Source organism: Oncorhynchus kisutch, linkage group LG5 (assembly GCF_002021735.2).
Source record: "Oncorhynchus kisutch isolate 150728-3 linkage group LG5, Okis_V2, whole genome shotgun sequence".
Lineage (NCBI taxonomy): Eukaryota > Metazoa > Chordata > Actinopteri > Salmoniformes > Salmonidae > Oncorhynchus > Oncorhynchus kisutch.
In genome coordinates this window covers 66,654,552-66,674,399 of record NC_034178.2, presented here as the reverse complement: position 1 = coordinate 66,674,399, position 19,848 = coordinate 66,654,552, and the positions used below count along the sequence as shown (strand labels likewise).

Genomic DNA, 19,848 nt, shown 5'->3' with positions numbered 1-19,848 from the left:
TACATTATGCCATAGTTGTTGCATTACTCCATATTACTTTAGTGAAATAAAAATGTATACTGCAATGCTGGTCACTACAACCTAAATGTTAAAAGACGAAACAGGTGATAGAGCGCAATAGTCATTTTTTTTCCCAAACGCTGATGGTCATGAGTTGCTTCTGAAAGCCCCTACAAATATGGTGGCTGCAATGGTTCAAACCCTTCGTCGCACGGACACGCCTTCGTAGCTTTTACGCGTGCGCTAAATACATTTTTGTACCTCCCGTGCAATAGATGGCGGTAAAGAGTTCGCTTTGGTTTCTTGAAAAACACCCTGGCTCTTTAAAACAACAGTGTGGTTAGAAAAGAGGATAATGGTTTCTTTTGAATGCTAGAATATTCTGTAAAAAAATACTCGGAAGTAATTTTCCAGCGCGCATTTAAATCAGCATTTGGATCATTTTTGCCTATTGAAATAATAAAAAGAATCAGACAATTACGTATAAGCCCAATTTGAGCATTGCACACTTCTGTAACAACCTCGTCAAAAGGGATCAAAAATAGTTGTCCTGGTCGCCGTCTCAAGCTTTTACCGTCCTCGTGGATCAATCACACTCCATCCAGCCAGATACCAGAAGGGCTGTTGCCAAATGGGTGCCCATCGAGGTGAGGGACGGAGGGACTGGCTTCAACAAGATGCTGTTGAACAGCCGCCCATACAAACTATGGTGAGCTCTGAGCATGCATTAAAATTGCAAAATTATTACCGTTACTAAGTGTGATTCCTACACAGTTAACGTTACATAACTATGTTACGAGAAACAATGTGAACAACTAAATGTGACATTTCGTAGATTGACCGCTCGAGCTCATTCCGATCGTGCCTGGAAGTGATTCGATGAGGTGGATCGATAGCGATTGTCGTTTTAACTATCAGCTAGTCGACAAGTTCAGCAAGTTATAGTTGTCATTAAAATGTATATCTAACTAACATTTCAAATGTCACTTAACATAGGGGTATGTGGAAAAGTAGTTGTCAACACACCCTAATTCATGTGATGGGAATGGGATGATGACTCAGGTGACATTCAATGACTCTGTGCATCCTTTGGCCTCTTCTTCCAGAATCCATGGAACATCATGATAAAGCACAGACAGGTCTACCGCCGGGGCAGACGCTCACAGATGACCATGAGGTAAGTTGACTCCCTGTTAAAGGGATAGTACACCAACAAAAACACATTTGAGTATTGTTAGTCTGCTTTTAAAGACATGCTCCTAAACTTTGGCAATTACTTTGTATTTTATTTAAACCTCCCGCTTTGAGCTGGATGGGTCAATGTGTAGTTCATACATGCATCATCTATGAGCATAATTACTGTCTTACCTTAATTAGCCATGAAAGCCCAAGTTTTAAAAGCGACTGTTTTTCTGGAAGATGTACTGCAGTATTTTTCCCCCACATCGATTTCAACCAATGAGCAATCAGCCCCTCGCCATATGAGTGACAACTAGCAAGAGGCACATGATGCACTAACAGCAGAGCGAGAGAGCGCAATGAAGTGGTGAACATAATGTGACAGTACGCAATTTTCGGGGAGCACAAGCTCTACTTTTAGAACTACTACTACTGGCTAATAAGTAAACAAAGTACAGGAGAATCTCTTTGATACACAATATTTGGTTTTGTATGTGTAATATTGTCATGGTAAGATAGAGCAGAAACTGTGATGACGATGTGTTTTGTTGAGTGACTTTCCAGACCGATTTTACGAAAGGTGTGCTATAGCTGGTAGTGTCATTGTGCATCTAGCTACACAGACCCTGTTATATCCATGGACCTCTTGCGAACAGTTCTACAGCCCAGCTTCAATGAGGACATTATGGGAGTCTTCAGAAAATACATGAAGGTGAGTCTGCTGTATATACATACATTTTTTTTGGGGGGGTGCTTATAAACTCAGCAAAAAAAGAAACGTCCTCACTGTCAACTGTGTTTATTTTCAGCAAACTTAACATGTTTAAATATTTATGAACATAACAAGATTCAAAAACTGAGACATAAACTGAACAAGTTCCACAGATGTGTGACTAACAGAAATGGATGAATGTTTCCCTGAACAAAGGGGGGGGGGGGGGGGGGGATCAAAATCAAAGTAACAGTCAGTATCTGGTGTGGCCACCAGCTGCATTAAGTACTGCAGTGCATCTCCTCCTCATGGACTGCACCAGATTTGCCAGTTATTGCTGTGAGATGTTACCACCAAGGCACCTGCAAGTTCCCAAACATTTCTGAGGGGGAAAGGCCCCCCTTCAACCTACTTGTTCAAGGGTTTTTCTTTATCTTTACTACATTGTAGAGTAATAGTGAAGACATCAAAACGATGAAATAACACACATGGAATCATGTAGTAACCAAAAAAAGTGTTAAACAAATCAAAATAGATTTAGTAGCCACCCTTTTGCCTTGATGACAGCTTTGCACACTCTTGGTATTCTTTCAACCAGCTTCATGAGGAATGCTTTTCCAACATTCTTGAATGAGTTTCTGCTTTTCCTTCACTCTGTGGTCCAACTCATCCCAAACCATCTCAATTAGGTTGAGGTCGGGTGATTGTGGAGGCCAGGTCATCTGATGCAGCACTCCATCACTCTCCTTCTTGGTCAAATAGCCCTTACACAGCCTGGAGGTGGTGTTTTGGGTCATTGTCCTGTTGGAAAAACAAATGATAGTCCCACTAAGCGCAAATCAGATGGGATGGCGTATCGCTGCAGAATGCTGTGGTAGACATGCTGGTTAAGTGTGCCTTGAATTCTAAATAAATCACTGACCGTGTCACCGGCAAAGCACCATCACACCTCCTCCTCCATGCTTCACGGTGGGAACAACACATACGGAGGTCATCCTTTCCCCTCCTCTGCGTCTCACAAAGACACAGCGGTTGGAACAAAAAAATCTACAATTTGGACTCATCAGACCAAAGGACAGATTTCCACCAGTCTAATGTCCATTGCTCATGTTCCTGGACCCAAGCAAGCCTCTTCTTCCTATTGGTGTCTTTTAGTATTGTTTTCTATGCAGCAGAGGTAACTCTGGGTCTTCCTTTCTTGTGGCGGTCCTCATGAGAGCCAGTTTCATCATAGTGCTTGATGGTTTTTGTGACTGTGCTTGAAGAAACTTTCAAATTTCTTGACATTTTCCGGATTGACTGACGTTCATGTCTTAAAGTAATAATGGACTGTTGTTTCTCTTTGCTTATTTGAGCTGTTCTTGCCATAATATGGACTTAACCCTATTTGGTAAAATACCATCTTCCATATAACACCCAGAGGTGGGACAAGTCATTGTTTTACAAGTCACAAGTAAGTCTCAAGTCTTTACCACTCAAGTCCCAAGTCAAGTCTCAAGTCCTAAACTTTGAGTTTCGAGTCCTCAACCAGTCATAATGTGCTCTTCACCAAATGTAATACCATTTCATATTTTTAACAAGTAAGTCAGCATATTACATTTACGCAAATCATGAATGCTTTTAAAAATATCTATGCGTTTATTACTTAGCAAATAAACTTTATATTTCCATGGAAATACATGGGTAGCCATGAAAGACCCCCCCCCCCAATTAGTGATTGACTATCGAGGATCGCTATGGGGTGCAATCTGGCGATGTAGGCTTGTACACAATCGCCCATCCTTAACACACACACACTCTCTCTTTGTGTGGTTACGGTAGGCTAACATGTGTCAATGGTTTTAGGAACAGCAGGCAGGATTTAGGCTACCAACTGCCTAGCCAGTTGTAGCTCAATCTTGGGTGCAATGATCATGTTCCCGCACTGACTGACTGTGTGGAGGCTCATTGATTTAACGTTACGTTAGCCTACATGCTACACTAGTAAAGATATAAATTATATAGCTGTTGGCTATATTAGCCACGACTTACCGTTCTTTGTGCAGCTTCAAATGTCGAACAAAGTTGGAAATTGTTGCGCCTCCGTCTGTAATTTTCTTCCCGTGTGTTTTGCAAGTTGCAATCCATTTTTTTGTTGATATGACTTTATATCCGAAAATAATCATTGAGTATCTTTCCAATGCCTCCATCTGAATTCACTGCCGATGTTCCTCTGCACTGCCACGCACATTTTTTTCTCAGCTGGCACAATTTGATTGGCTGCTGTCCGATTCAAACTGTAATCTGTTAAATTAAGAGTTAATGCGCTGCACACTTTTTTTTTATTAGCATAATTTTTTACATTTGGGCTTGAGGAGGGTTTCAAGTCAGGTCGAGTCATGAGGCTCAAGTACAAGTCAAGTCACGAGTCATTGGTGTTAAAGTCAAAGTCGAGTTGTAATTCATCATATTTGTGACTCGAGTCTGACTCGAGTCCACACCTCTGAGACCACCCCTATCTTGTCGCAACACAACTGATTGGCTCAAACGCATTAAGAAGGAGAGAAATAACGCAAATGAACTTTTAACAAGGCACACCTGTTAATTGAAATGCATTCCAGGTGACTACCTCATGAAACTGGTTGAGAGAATGCCAAGAGTGTGCAAAGTTCTCATGGCAAAGGGTGCCTATTTTGAAGAATCTCAAATAGAAAATGTATGTTGATTTGTTTAATACTTTTTTTTGTTACTACACTTTTCCATGTGTTATTTCATAGTTTTGATGTAGAAAATAGTAAACATAAAGAAAAACCCTTGAATGAATAGGTGTGTCCAAACTTTTGACTGGTACTGTACATACATATATACATACGTACAGTCAGGTCCATAATTATTGGCAATTATTCCTCAAGATGAGGAAAAGAAGAATACTGAGATATATGTGCTCCAAAAAATGGGGAAAATATATTATTTTATACTAACAAGGAATATATTTTGTTTGGAAACGTAATAAACACATCTAAAAAAGATAGGAGTCAAAATGATTGACACCCTTGTTTACAATACTCTAGCACTCTCCTCATTTTTGCACCCGTGTTTTCAATACACCAGCACCCTCATTATTGGCACCTCTGTTTTCAATACTTTAGCACCCTCCTCAGCCACCTGTTAGAGGTAACCAGGTTTTGGATCTAAAATGTCCTGGTACTTGGTAACGTTAATGATGCTGTTCTGACGTTAACAAAAGCCCAGTGGAAGTAAAATAGCCCCATAACGTACAAGACCCACCACCATATTTTACCATAAGTATGAGGTACTTTTCTGCGTATGCTTCCAAACCCAAACTCATAGCACCGATTCCAGTCCAAGCACCAATGCCTTTTATCAAACTCCAGGCAGTGCTATGGTCAAATGACATGAAAATAGAGCTCTCCGCAGTCCATAAGTATAGACGAAGGAGATCAAGAATGTGGAAAGATTCTGTATGGAGGAATGGTCAATAATCCCTTCCAATGTGCTCTCTAATCTCATAAAACAAAAAAGCCTCAGTGTTGTTACCCTCAAACGGGTAAGGTGCTGGAGTACTGAAAACAGGGGTGGCAATCTTTTTTTCTTTCTTTGCGACAGTTTTTCGAGAAAGCAGCCAGCAACGTGAAGGAGAACTTCGAAGAGGACATCCAGACCGAGCAGCTGATCCGAGAAGCCTGCAGAAACTGCTTGGAAAATGTAAGATGCTAACTAAATGTGTTTCAAGAAGTGTCAGTGTTTAGATTCTGTGGTTAATGCACAGAGACATCTATGAGTAATGTTCCTGTCCATGGTCAGGCCAAACAGCTCTTCTCAGATGGGGAGAAATCGGCAGTGGCAAGACCCGGCCCTGAGCCTCCAGTCAAGGTAAAGGAAGATTTTTTTTGTTGAGTGAAAATCACGATGGCTCTTTCTCAATCCATCATTCATCAATTCCTCACATTCCTCTTTCTTTACCTCAAAGTGCATTGGCAGGGAGGTTAGGAACCTTGGCCCTTTTCCTCCAATACGGTTGAGAAGGAGGTAGGATGTGAGATGTATTGCAGAAACACTCATCTAGAATGAGTCCAAGTCTCATAACTTAAACGTAGTTGTCATCATAAGTGAAGTTGCAGATTTTAAGTGAACATGACACTGAATTACGCTTCCAAAAAGGGATGTTGTGGCGCAACGGTCTAAGGCATTGCATCTCATCTCAGCCCAGGCTGTGTCACAACCTGCCGTGATTGGGAGTCCCATAGGGCGGCGCACAATTGGCCCAGTGTCGTCCGGGTTTTGGCCGTCTTTGTAAAAATAATTTGTTCTTAACTGACTTGCCTAGTTAAAAAAAGGTCAAATAAAAAAGTGAGGATGCCGGCTGGAAGTATGAATGAGTGTTTTCCTCATCGCATTAGTCTTATTGCCTCCACTTCTTGAATGAGGTTTTTGGCGGGAAAATAAGGATATAATGCTATCGCTGTCTCTTCCACTTCAGCGACAATATCTATTTTCTTGCAGCGGGTGAAGCTGCAGGATGAGTCCAGTCAAAGATCCAGCCCTGTTCCAAAAAAGGTAAACTAGTCTGCCCTTGTAGAATAAACCTTCATCAAAAAATAAAAAACCCTAAATGCAGAATAACTGACAATATGGCAATGTCTTTCTCCCAGCGGAAAGGGCGCATGACAGCTCCTGTCGGGTCCACTTTCAAGCCTACTATGTATAGTAATGTGTGAGTATGCACTCCTGTTCGACAACACGTGTTTTTACCTTGCTGTCAGTGAGCAGTTGTTTTCATTGTCAAAACCTACATGTAAAATCACTGCTGCATGAATGCTCAAACTCTAATTCACATGCAAGTGATGCTACTTAGTCTAGTTAAATAAAGGTGAAATACAACTTCGTCATCGCATATTTCTTCAATGGAAATCTAGATTAACGTGAATATTCAAACCTGTATGATGTAAAATGCTGTGATCCATATGCATGTTCTGTAGGCCTAAGCCCAAGACATCGGAGTCCGTAAAGCGTGAGGGACCTAAGGTAAGTGTTTATGTTATTGCTTCTATTAATTAGTTATATGGTAATGGCTGACTGCAATAGTCATTTATCAATTATACCATATACTTCTAACAAGTTTCCCTCATGCATTCTAGCATCTTTAAAGATCACAAACTGTCCTTTTTGGGTGAATAGTAATTAGACTTTTTATTTTATTTTATTTTTTTAACATTCTGTTCCATGGATTTGAGTATGATACATTTTCCCTATAAAATACAATGTTTTCACATTCTACAGTGGGACCCTTCCAGACTGAATGAAAGGAGCACATTTGTTCTTGGGTCCAGAGCAAATAAGTAAGTGGAAATTAGAAGTTGAGTATTAACAATGTTTCATAATGACTCACACGCACAAAAAAATAATTAAGAATTAAATTGAGTTACATGGGAGCGTGGTCCACCAACTGTCTTGGTCTTCGTTGTTTTTATCTTATGTTCCTAATGAAACCTGAAATCCCTGCTTAATTGTAGGGCTTTAGGAATGGGTGGCACCAGAGGAAGGATTTACATCAAACATGCTGACCTCTTCAAGGTAACTCTCTCAATTCAATTTAAGAGCTTTATTGGAATGGGAAACATATGTAAACATTGCCAAAGCAAGTGAAGTAGATAATAAACAAAAATGAACAGTAAACATTACACCCACAAAAGTTTCAAAATAAAAAAAACTTTGCAGATATCATGTTATGCGCAAATAGTTAAAGTACAAAAGGGAAAATAAATCAACATAAATATGGGTTCTAGTTTGCTCAGTTTTATTGTTATTTCTTTCCAATATGTCAAGTGATTTTCTTTTTGTTTTCTCATGTTTTGGTTGGGTTTAATTGTGTTGCTCACTCGCTCTCTCTCGCTTTCTCTCTCTTGCTCTCTCCGTCAGGCAATAATAAATGCAGGATGTACATGTGGTTGTATATCAAACAGTTGTAAAATAAATGAATTTGCTCTGCATCATCTGGAATGTTTAATAAGCACTAAATGCAGAATCCAAATCGATATACACTATATATGCAAAGGTTTGTGGACACCCCTTCAAAATACTGGATTCGGCTATTTCAGCCGTACCCGTTGCCATGCAATCTCCACAGATAAACATTGGCAGTATAATGGCCTTACTGAAGAGCTCAGTGACTTTCAACGTGGCACTGTCATAGGATGCTACCTTTCCGACTCTGGAACAGTGGAAATGCATTCTCTGGAGTTATGAATCACGCTTCACCATCTGTCAGTCCGACAGACAAATCTGGGTTTGGCAGATGCCAGGAGAACGCTACCTGCCTGACTGTATAGTGCCAACTGTCAAGTTTGGTGGAAGAGGAATAATGGTCTGGGGATGTTTTTCATGGTTCGGGAAATCTTAATGCTACAGCATACAATGACATCCTAGACAATTCTGTGCTTCCAACTTTGTGGCAACAGTTTGGGGAAGGCCCTTTCCTGTTTCAGCATGACAATGTCCCCGTGCACAAAGCAAGGTCAATACAGAAATTGTTTGTCGAGATCGGTGTGGACGAACTTGACTGGCTTGCACAGAGCCCTGACCTCAACCCCATCGAACACCTTTGGAATGAATTGGTACGCCGACTGCCGGCCAGGCCTAATCACCCAACCTCACTAATGTTCTTGTAGTTGAATGGAAGCAAGTCCCCGCAGCAATGTTCCGACGTCTAGTGGAAAGCCAAACATTTGGAAACACTTGAGGAAATGAAGGTTCTGGTGGCTCTGATGGTTTAGAGGGCAGGGTAAACCCCAAGAAATACACAGCCATTCTGTGAGATCAGCTATGGTGAATAATTTATATTCTGATGGGAGTGGTCTCTTCCAGGGGCACGAGTGGTCAAGGAATTGTTTGATGAGCATAAAAAAAATCTAAACCATATACCCTGGCCGTCTGTCACCAGATGTCAACCCAACTGAACACTTTATGGAAGATTCTGGAGCGTTTTCCACTACCTTCAATGAAACACTAAATGATGGAATATCTTGTGGAAGAATGATGTCGCATCCCTCCAATAGAGTTCTAGACACTTGTAGCATCTTTGCCACGGTGCATTGAAGCTGTTCTGGCTCAACATCATATTAAGACACTTCATGTTGGTGTTTCCTTTATTTGGCATTTACCTGTAGGTGGATGACCCCTTGTAATGTTTTATCTTATGGTTACACAACAAGCTGTAGATTTAGAAGTACGCAATATTTGTTTAAATAAATTGTATTTCATGTGTACATTGGTAGGTAATAACTGAATTAAAGGAGCACATAGATTTTAATCAAAAAAGTCTAAAGTAAATATGGAACCGGAGTGGCCATGTGCTTTGACGTTTTTTTTCACTGTCTGCTATATTATGCTAACCAACTTGTGAGTGAGACGATCATCCCCTCTCCCCTACCATAAACCATTACAAAGCTTACAGCCAAGTAATAAAGTACTGTGTCTGTGTGTGTTTTCAGTATGCTGCCGATGCCCAGGACAAACACTGGTTGGCAGAGAGACAGCATATGAGAGCTACAGGTGGAAAGATGGTAAGAGCTCTGTTTCGAACTCTAGCCTGGTCGCAGATCTCTAGCCTGGTCGCAGATCTTGCTTTAGCCAAACTCCTCTGTCATGTTAGTTTTCATGCAGAGTTGGCTAAAGCAGAAACCGATCTTTTGTGGGCGACCCGACCAAATTCACATAGAAATGTGAGTTATAGATCCGTCATTCTCATTGAAAGCAAGTCTAAGAGGTCATTTCTATGCTTCCCGTCCTTAAGTTTAGCTTTTGTGTCTTTTTACTGTCAGTTTTGTACACATCAGCTTCATACAGCTATAGGGTGTTCACCCATAACATTATTATTTCAATGTAAAAAAAAAATACATCATTTCAATATAGAATTGCATTAAAAAAAACTATAGTCCAGACCCTATGTCTCTACCGTATATGGTTCACAAGTTAGACTATCTACTCAGATGATTTAGCATGATTAGAGTGAAAGTGGTCGCTCGTCAATACAACCTTGTTAATGCTCCGCGGGCAGAACGGCTCTAACGTCAACTGACAAGCTAGCTAGTGGCTACAGGTTCCTGTGTGACAAATATGGGGTTTTTCTAAGTGAAGTCTACCTTCTTATTTAATCAACACTGTTAAGTACTAGCGTATTAAAGTTATAATACAAACCCGGGATCAAACCCGGGTCTGTAGTGACACCGCAAACACTGCGATGCAGTGCCTTAGACCACTGCGCCACTCGGTCGGGAGGCCTCGAATCTGATTCATAATGGCATAGGGCAAAGAACTACGTTTAGACATTAATTTAGTAGCACCCTCTTGAAACCCTCTTGAAACCCTCTTGACCCTTATTTCACTACATCCTAGAGCAGTGAGTGAATGCCCATCATCTTAAAATACAATATTTTTGATTATTGAAAAGATTGTAATATGATCCTTTACACTATAAATTGCTTGTTTTATTACAAACTGAAATTAGGCAGAAATTATAGAATTTGAACAACCAGGTAATGGTTTATTTTTTTTATTTTTTAACTAGTATGTTCTGCTAAATCTATGAACTAATCTAACATGATCTAAACATTTTATAATTTTATAGGCCTATCTCCTTATTGAAGAGGATGTCCAGGACCTTTCTCTGAGTAATGATTACAAGTAAGGAAGATGTTTTGTTGGCCCCCATTTTACTCAACAAGTGTGAATTCATCTGTCATTGAATGGAGTATCTACGATGGATATTCACTTCTTAAACCAGGCATGCCTAGCCTGGTCACCCCAGATAAATTGGCTGTAGCCTTCAGCTCAAATAGATCTGGGACGACCAGGCTAAAATCACGCCTAAAGGGGGTTACACAGTTTTCAGGGTGAGATTAAGATTCTGTTGTTTTTTTTGTTTGTTTTTTAAAGAGATTGCCCTGACCTGAAAATGACGCCAGTTGAGTTGAAGCCTTTCACAGTTCCCGGGTGGATGATTGAGAAGATGCAGAAGGCCATGGAGGTCCAGAGTTCAGGGAAGGAGTAGAGTCCTAGTCTACCTTGGCAAATGGCACCCTATTTCCTAGCCTATATAATACATTACTGCTGACCAGAGCCCTGTTGGCCCTGGACATAGGTAGTGTGCTAAAGGGAATAGGGTGCCATTTTGTGGGCGGCAGGTAGCCTAGCGTTTAAAAGCAATGGGCCAGTAACCAAAAGGTCACTGGTTTGAATCCCTGAGCCGACTAGGTGAGAAATCTGTCAATGTGCCCTTGAGCAAGACACTTAACCCTAATTCCTTCTGTAAGAGTCTTCTAAATGACTCAAATGTAAAATGTCAATTTCTGATACAGCCGTAGAAAACCACGGAAATAATGAATATATCAATCGTATCAAATCACGAGAGACTGTACAAAAGTGCCAATGTCTTTTTTGCCCGTGTGGCTTTGGATCTCATTGTATACCATTACAGATTTGTATTTTTTATGTTTATTTTTATAGATATATATATTATAAATGTAACTTTTATTTAACTAGCCAAGTCAGTAATTGATCAGTTCTATTTGATGAAGAAATGCCCCCCCTCCTTTTTTTTTCTTAATTAAAAAACCAAACACTCCTTACAGTACTCTGATGGTTAAAAGGGGCTCTTTGGCAGCCTATGGCCCCTTGGTAATAGAACGGTTCTTGGGGCCAGGGGGGTGGTGCCTCCGCCCACATTGAATATAAGGAGTTCAATAAAGAGTTACTGTTCTTGTAAAATCAGTCATTTTGTTTTCCCATCTTCAACTGTATTCTCAATTTTATATTGTAATATGTTTCTATAATGTCAGGTGCTTTTCCCATCTTCAACTGTATTCTCAATTTTATATTGTAATATGTTTTTACAATGTCAGGTGCTTTTATGTCATTGTACTTCATGGCATATAGACCATGATGAACTTTTAGACCATATACTTTTTTTCTCGTGAAGATATGAATCAACCTTACTCGCTTAGAAATAAAGGTTTTGATTTGTCTATGTCTGATTTATTCAGTATGTTTGTCAGAACGTTTAGGGGTAGAAACACGGCTAGCGGTGTTAGTATGGTTAGGTTTTAAGAATATACATTGTGGAAATGGGCGCGGTTTAGCCATAATTATGACTGGCCGACCGACTATTGCTCATGCCGCGTTTAAGTGGTTGTTGGAACTATGAAACTCAACAAAAAAAGTCAACTTGCTAACTGGTTGTCGTTACACACGTGCCGCTTTCAACGAATCAGCAAGTCGGACATTTCCGAATGTCCTAGTTCCGACTAGCATGTTAACGCGAGTTTGTGTTTAGTGCGACCGTACAACCATCGGCAAATCTGTCTTCCGAATGATATTTCACCCAATGACATCGAAGTGTTTTGTAAAGTGCAGTCTTCCGAATGGTTGCTACAGCGTTGCTTTGTTTTAAACCTGAAGTTGCGATTGGTCATATTTGTAAATGGGGTGGTGACACCGATTTGATAAAGGCCGTTTAAACGGGTGGGCGGGTACCGACACAGTTTGAAAAACTCAGTAGCAGAAGAATAGAGTCGGTGGACAGAACCGACACACCAGGCAAGTATGGCGACGTTTTATTATTCATTCAGAAGTATAGGATAGGCAGAACTGGTTATTCAACAAACAAACAAAACTTTAGCTTGGCTGGAAAGTACACTGCAGCATTAATAACGCTAACGAGACGACACTCGGCTAACTGCGTCGTTAACTAAGCTAACGTTAGCTTGCTATGCTAACATGATTAGCAAATATACCCATTTGTGTGAATTCGACAGTTTGTTTAGGTCATAGGATCTCTGTGCTAGCCAATGCAAACCTAACTAACTACTGTTAATTAGCCAAGGCAACTTCAAATCAAATGTTTGCTAGCTAACTACTGTAACTTGTTTAGCTAACGTCATGACGACACCCCTGTTGGTTAGTGGCTTGCTAGTACGAAGCAAAATGCCAGATACAACGTGCATTTGAGTGTTATAAGTAACGTGTACTTTTGTTTGTTGCCTTCTATTTTGCTAACTACTTACCGTCCTCTCGAATTATGTTATTCCAATAAGTTACAAGTATGGCCTCTCAAAATATGGACCCTGCAGCTTCCTCATCCACAGCCGCTCTGAAAGGCAATGAGACCGGTGGGAGTGCCGCAAAGGGCTCAGTCACTAAAAGGTTTGTGACATTTGTTACCGTCATGTACATTTTAGTCATTTAGCAGAAGATCTTACCCAGAGAGACTTAGTGCATTCATCTTAAGATGCCTAGGTGGGACAACCATCTGTCAAAGTAATTTGTTCCTCAAAGTAGCGATCAGCAAAGTCAGGAGGGGGTTAAGTGCGAATGTTCACGAAAGGCTCTTTGTGTTGAGGTGCAGTGCAATTATTTAGGATAACCCTACATTTTCAAAAGAAAGTCTTTCTGGAAACTGGGCATAGCTTCAAGGGGACGCTGGTTACACCATCGGGATGCCAGGACATGATCTTTCAATGGTCTCGACGGGAGCTGTCCTCCGCTAGTGGTTGTGGGGCAGAAGTGAGAGAACGGAGTACATTTGTCGTTTAACAGATGCTCTTATACAGAGCGACATAGAGGAGCACTTATGGTTAAGTGCCTTCCTCAATGGCATGTCGACATATTTAACCTTGTCTCTTTTGGTGACTGCCCCAACACACTTAAACGCTAGGCTACCGCGAATACTGTAGACTTCTTCCCTGCTTGCTTTTATACTAAGGCTGGGTCAAAATGGTCCTAGAGAAATTGCCATTTAGCTGTTAAGTGAACCAGACAGTATTGTTCTGTGACAGCCTACATGTTAACTGATTTTTAAGATGGGTGATTAGTACTACTTACATTGGGATATGGGCTAGTCATTGCACAAAGTTTAAGCACATTTTAATTGTCTTTTTTTTTTCTCCCTAGACTTCAACAAGAGCTGATGACACTAATGGTAAGTGTTCCTTGTGTAGGGCTATGTCTTAATCACAATTGGAGATGTCAATTGATCTATTTGGAAAGCAACTATTTTAGATCTGAAGGTTATTTCTTGCACATGTCATATAGATGTCTGGACATAAGGGGATCTCGGCTTTCCCAGAATCTGACAACCTTTTTAAGTGGATCGGAACGATAGACGGCGCTCAGGGAACAGTAAGTAAAGGTTTCTTTCTACTCCACCTTGAAAAGTGGATCGTTGGCAGGGGCTCTGATTGTAAGACCAGTAATGTAGATGGTGTGTAACCTTGCCAGATGAACATGGGTAAAGGTGTCGGCATGTTTAGGCTAGGTGAACAGACCGCTTGTGCTTGCGGATTCCCTTAAAAGACCGTTGCTTGAAAAACAATACAAGTTTGTTGAACTTGAGACGCCGTAGCCACTTTCTCAAAATATAATTAACCTAAGATGACTCAATAAATCTGTCATTAGTTTACATTTTTTGCTGAGGAGATCGTGGTCACAAAATTTTACACCAAACTACGGGTGTGTTCGTAAATTAAATCTCAAGTGCCAGAGTGGACGCTCTGGCTGAGGAGTAGTGTTGATCCGAGCGTTCTGACATCAACGGCAGTCAAGCACCCAAGCTAACTGGCTAATGTTGGCTAGCTTGCTAGCTACTTCCAGACACAAATGAGAGTGCCTCACTGACTATTTTACTTGCCCTAGCAGAGCTGATTATCCAGAGCTTTGGTGACTGACTGCTGCCGGGCAACAATTTAATTGCGCTTTGTTGCTGATGTTTACTGACAGTTATTCTGTGCCCTGGCACACTCAGATGAGACTGTTCTGAATGGGGAGTAGATAGCCAAAGTGAATTTACGAAATAAGATGTTTGGTGTAGGGCCTCCCAAGCGGCGCAGTGGTCAAAGGCAGTGCTGGAGGTGTAGCTCCAAGCCACGACCCAGAGACCCATGAGGCACCGCGAAATTGGCCCAGTTTCATCTGGGTTATGGGAGGGTTTGGTCGGCTTGGATGTCCTTGTCCCATCGAGCTCTAGTGACTTCTTGTGGTGGCCGGGCGCATGCCCACCGACTTTGGTCACCAGCTGTATGACGTTTCCTCCGCCACATTGTTCATCTGGCTTCCAGTTTAAGCGAGCAGTGTGTCAAGAAGCAATGGCGTTTTTTTTGTCTCGTGTTGAAAGACCACAAACAATTACCTACTTTTGACCAATCACCGACGAAGGGGTGTGGGCTTTGGCTTGCCTCTGGACAGAAATGTGTGTGCATGAACAGCCAAAGTCTTTCCGGCGACCAAAAGGTCGTCAGAATATATGCATGAACTGTTTCGGATAGGCGTTATACGGATGCCTTAACAAGATCTACATGTCTTCCGTCAACATACAAATGCTCGTCTTGATTAGCTTTTGTGCGGTAAAAAAAAAATATATATATATATATTAAAGTATGTCAGCCTTCTTCCTTCTCTTAGGTTTACGAAGGCCTGAGGTACAAGCTGTCGCTGGAATTCCCTAGTGGCTACCCTTACAAAGCCCCACGCGTGAAGTTCATCACATCGTGTTTCCACCCAAACGTTGACGATCAGGGATTCATCTGTCTGGATATCTTGAAAGACAAATGGTCAGCTCTGTACGATGTTCGTTCCATCCTGCTGTCCATCCAGAGTTTATTAGGAGGTGAGGTGTCTTTTTTTTATTTGGCGTCTGTTGTCGCCCAACCATTTTCATAAGGGGGTCTGATCAGATTTATCAATACACCGGGATCAAATCACTTAATTTATTTTTTAAGGTTTTGTGCCACTGCAAAAAATTTGCTAACCTTGTACCAAAAATCTGTCTTGTCCAGAGCCCAACAATGAGAGTCCCTTGAACACTGCTGCTGCTGAGCTTTGGCATAACCAGGAAGGTTAGTAGATGGACAATGTCTTATTACAATAGGACCCATACATTTTGACCAGGGCCCATAGGTCATTTGTTATGCACCTTGTAAATATTAGTGTCATGAATTAAACACTTGTTAAACTTGTACGGTATTGAACAAAGGTCTTTCTTACAGCATTCAAAGCCCATTTGAACTCTACCTACAAGAACTGACCCAAGATCCTACAATCCTGCCATGTGTTCTATTTTTAAGTGTTTCTTTCTTCTGATTATGTAAATACTGGGTATGTCTGTACAATATTTTTATGTTTGTATAAACTTTATGTGAATAAAGTGTAATCGTGGCTTTGTTGGTTATTTTCCAATCAACATTTGACTTTATTTAGTTTGCATAATACATTTTCAAGCAATCAATACAACGTTCATTCTAACATGCTGACCACACCGGCCCTGTTACAAAATAAATGTTCACATGTTCAATAATTTTACCCAAACTGCTCGCGTGTGTCTCTAGCCAGGCACTAAAATACAACTTGGTTCTATTTGTGTCACAAGACCATCTTGTCATTGGTTTTTAGGAGCATATACCCACGTGGGTGATTGAAAGCTGAATTTGGGTCCACACTCAAGTCCAGTTGGCACCTTAAAGTTGGTTGCCAAATGGCATATGGAGATATAATAAACTAGGTTTCCCCTTTGATCTGTGGCTTAATTGTCGGAGTAGAGGGCACATGATTTTGTAACTCAATAGGTCAAAACCCCTCAAAGGGGGGAAACGACCTGGTGTATTTCGGGTGAAATAACGCTATTTCTATATCCCAGAACCGTTTAGCGAGCGAAATGTCCGTGACCGGTGACCATTATTGTTTTGCTATTTCAACCTGCTTGTGTGGCTGGATGCACCCACCTGGTGTAGTCCTCGTATTACAAAATGAATCAATAACCTAGGTATACAAGGTCTTTAACATAAACATTTATCCTTTTATCGAGGAGATCTTTATAGTTGGTCATACCTTAAAGCATGTGTTAGTTCTTTGACTGCATCTAAAGATGTTTAACGTTCATAATTTTCATTAGTAAATAGAAATTACTGCATGTAAAAACCTAATTTATACCATGTTGTACGCAATACGACGTTATGCAAAATGCCGGTCCTGTGTACTGTCGTTTTAAAATTGCAGGACTGCACATTTTTTGTTTTTACACAGGAATGCCATTTTGCAAAGCTACTTGCACGGTGTATGTACAGTATGAATGAGGCTTTATTCAAAGTTTTACTGACCGTTGACAGTTTCAGAGTACACCCCAGACTTCAGGTCGATAGACAAAACATACACCCTAACTTACAGTTTAGAGGTTGACAACACCCAGACATCTGGTCATCTTGGGACACCACCATCATCTCTTCCAGAGTCTCATCCTGATCGTGTGCAGGGTCCTGAGACTGAGTGCCTTCCACCCAGGCCTCTTGGGTAGCCTCCACTGCCCAGAAAGGAATGCTGACTTTCTGGAGCATCTCCTTGACCAGGACGTCAATCTGGGTGATGTGCGTCTTCAGGTCAGGGTTTTGCTCCACCTCTACTGCTAGCCACGGGGTTTGGACTGAAGCAGCTCGGGCAGACACCCCAGTGACCCCATCTGTAGCTCCTGTGTTCACCAGGGCCCGGCGGTCATTTCTCTGTTTCAAAGGGAAGCGGTCTATTAAGTCACTGGCTTTGTGCAGGTCCTGTTGGAGGTTCTCTAGCCCAGTGAGGAAAAGAACCCACAGTCTCTGCACCTGTAATCGATCCTCTTGTCCAGGTTCAGTCGCCCTCTCTGTCAACAGAGGGACCAGGCGTCTGTGCAACCCTGGATCATGAGACGACGCACAATTATTCACAGTGGAATTTGCGTATGATTTACACTCTATACAAAGTACTTGTGATTTTGAAAAGACAGTGCTGTCAACAATTTTGATATTTTTTTAGACACCAATTGGCTGAGAGAATGTTGCACTTAAAGATTTGACCTGAATTTGAATGGAAGGGGTCAGATCACAGTCCCCTTTTGTTTGTAGAACCCCATTAAATGATAGAATAAGAAAGGGTCAGATCTTGAGGTTCATTATACAGCATTATAGTGGCCTTACCTGTGCAGATTCTATGTGCCAGTGCTCTGGTCTCGTCCATCTCCTCTCTCAGAAAGCTGCCGTCTGAGTTACTTCCGATAGAGATGGCCATCTGTTGGAAACAGGCAGTCACCTTGCACAGGGCTTCCAGGGCACGCTCACACTCTGTGACCTGCCGTTTCCTGGCCTGAATCTCATCCACTGATCTCCGCCACCGATTCATCTGAACCTTGCAATAGAGAGCTAAATTACCGATTACAATTTTGGACAGCCTAGGTACCTTTTTATTTAGGTAACATTACATTTAGAAAGTAACCAACCCAGCCCTGCCACTCTGACCTTAATGTGACACTCCAGTTTCCTTTTTACCTCGTTTAACTGATTTACTTAACAAAAGGCACATCTCAATAGGTGGTCAGGGTATGTCATGACAGCACAAGTTGTGGTGGTTTTTGTTCTCTATTGCTCCTCAAGCAAGGGGGGAGGCCGTCGACATCACCGATTACCATCAGACCAAGTCCTTGAATTCCATACTCCTTGACGTTTGCTTTTGTGTCAGAAAAAAATTAAAACTATTTTGCCCAAAACATATTTTGGACCCTTTCGTGTGTGTGCTTTACTGTATTTGGGATATCGCTTCAACAGTAAAAGTACAAAAATCACTGGTTGAAGTCTTTAAGCCCATCAAGCAATAACCTTGTCATGGCCCTTGTGATGGAATTAATAAGTTTCTTCACACAGTCTCACTAAACCAGGTAAATGGACTGGTATTATAAAACCAATATAGACCTGAGTACAGATAATGTAATCTCTGATGATTGGCATATAATTTTCACTGTAAAAATATAAAGTTGTATTTGATTTATATTGTCTCCCTTTTTATATTACAATAAACATTTATACTTAGCATTACTATCAGTAGTCTATATTGTGCCACTAACTCCACCAAATATTACAATGACCACATATGAAACACAAAATAAAGGAATTAGGAATCAAGAGTTATTAGCTACTTCGCAATTTATTCATTACCAAATAATCAAGCTAGATTAAGAACCCACCTCCGTTTTGAAGTCTCCTCAGGGTCTCATGCTTTCTTATAGCCTACGGCCAAGTTGACAACCTTCAACACAACTGAAAACAACTGAACAACTTCAGGGTGAGCCCTCAGTATTGGGCTCCTCCTCCACATCCCCCCTGCTTACTGTTTCCTTACTGGCACTGGCAGGAACTGGTCTTCAGGGAGACACTATTCAATTAGGCCAACCCTAGCAGCTGAGGCCCATGGAACCATCTGTGTCCTTGGCTCTTCTTCCATAAATAAAAGTCGTTTACGTCAACACATTTTGACAAATCTTATTCCCTAATCATATCTAAAGATGTGTTTTTGGATGCTTTTTATTGTTGAGGTGGCAGGTAGCCTAGCGGTTAGAAAGGCCAGCCAGCAACTGGAGGGTTGCTAGTTTGGGCTCCCGAGTGGCACAGGGGTCTAAGGAACTGCATCTCGGTGCTTGAGGCGTCACTACAGACACCAAATCAAATCCAGGCTGTATCACAACCAGCCGTGATTGGGAGTCCCATAGGGCAGTGCACAATTGGCCCGGCATCGTCCAGGTTTTGCCGGTGTAGGCTGTCATTATAAATAAGAATTTGTTCTTAACTGACTTGCCTAGTTAAATAAAGGCAAAAAAAATGGTGGACATGATCTAATAGACTGGGAGTGTTACCATTAGACACAGGTTCTGCACAAATTGTGTGGTTCTATCATATTCATATTGTGGTTGATTAATGCTATTTCTAAGTTCTATTGCTAGGTAAGGTTTCTTATAATTAGCAGCATTTGATTGTGCCAGCCAGATATTCCTTTGAGTTGCTCTCCTGTAATAGATAACAAGAAGCTTTTAGGAGCTGAGGTCCTTCGATGCCATGGGGGTGCTCCCATGTGCCAGGTCTCCGGAGCAACAACACTAAAATTAGCTCGAGTTAGCG

At 41.3% G+C, this 19,848-nt stretch overlaps 3 protein-coding genes across 5 annotated transcripts; 2 read left to right on the top strand and 1 right to left on the bottom strand.

The window, feature by feature from the left end:
- The first annotated feature begins 291 nt into the window (after positions 1-291).
- LOC109891429 (deoxynucleotidyltransferase terminal-interacting protein 1) lies at positions 292-11,915 on the top strand. Its single transcript, XM_020483964.2, has 13 exons — positions 292-709; positions 1,107-1,177; positions 1,795-1,891; positions 5,498-5,596; positions 5,696-5,764; positions 6,395-6,448; positions 6,544-6,605; positions 6,871-6,916; positions 7,172-7,230; positions 7,405-7,465; positions 9,382-9,453; positions 10,518-10,573; positions 10,826-11,915. Exons 1-13 carry the CDS (start codon positions 632-634, stop codon positions 10,938-10,940), a joined length of 939 nt encoding a protein of 312 aa, XP_020339553.1. The 5' UTR covers positions 292-631; the 3' UTR covers positions 10,941-11,915.
- A 172-nt stretch (positions 11,916-12,087) lies between these two features.
- ube2c (ubiquitin-conjugating enzyme E2C) lies at positions 12,088-16,117 on the top strand. Of its 2 annotated transcripts, none has more exons than XM_020483975.2 (7): positions 12,088-12,488; positions 12,982-13,090; positions 13,838-13,865; positions 13,979-14,065; positions 15,344-15,548; positions 15,718-15,777; positions 15,928-16,117. In XM_020483975.2, exons 2-7 carry the CDS (start codon positions 12,990-12,992, stop codon positions 15,963-15,965), a joined length of 519 nt encoding a protein of 172 aa, XP_020339564.1. In that variant the 5' UTR covers positions 12,088-12,488; positions 12,982-12,989; the 3' UTR covers positions 15,966-16,117. The 2 variants fall into 2 exon arrangements, with proteins under 2 accessions (XP_020339564.1, XP_020339563.1); XM_020483974.2 differs by having other exon boundaries at positions 12,185-12,484.
- LOC109891431 (regulator of G-protein signaling 9-binding protein) lies at positions 16,103-19,018 on the bottom strand. Of its 2 annotated transcripts, none has more exons than XM_020483972.2 (3): positions 18,921-19,018; positions 17,881-18,088; positions 16,103-17,600 (listed from the first exon to the last, which is right to left on the bottom strand). In XM_020483972.2, the coding sequence occupies exons 2-3, from the start codon at positions 18,080-18,082 to the stop codon at positions 17,065-17,067; spliced, it is 738 nt and encodes a 245-aa protein (XP_020339561.1). In that variant the 5' UTR covers positions 18,083-18,088; positions 18,921-19,018; the 3' UTR covers positions 16,103-17,064. The 2 variants fall into 2 exon arrangements, with proteins under 2 accessions (XP_020339561.1, XP_031681552.1); XM_031825692.1 differs by having other exon boundaries at positions 16,115-17,600; positions 17,881-18,082; positions 18,921-19,010.
- Between the last annotated feature and the right edge of the window lie 830 nt (positions 19,019-19,848).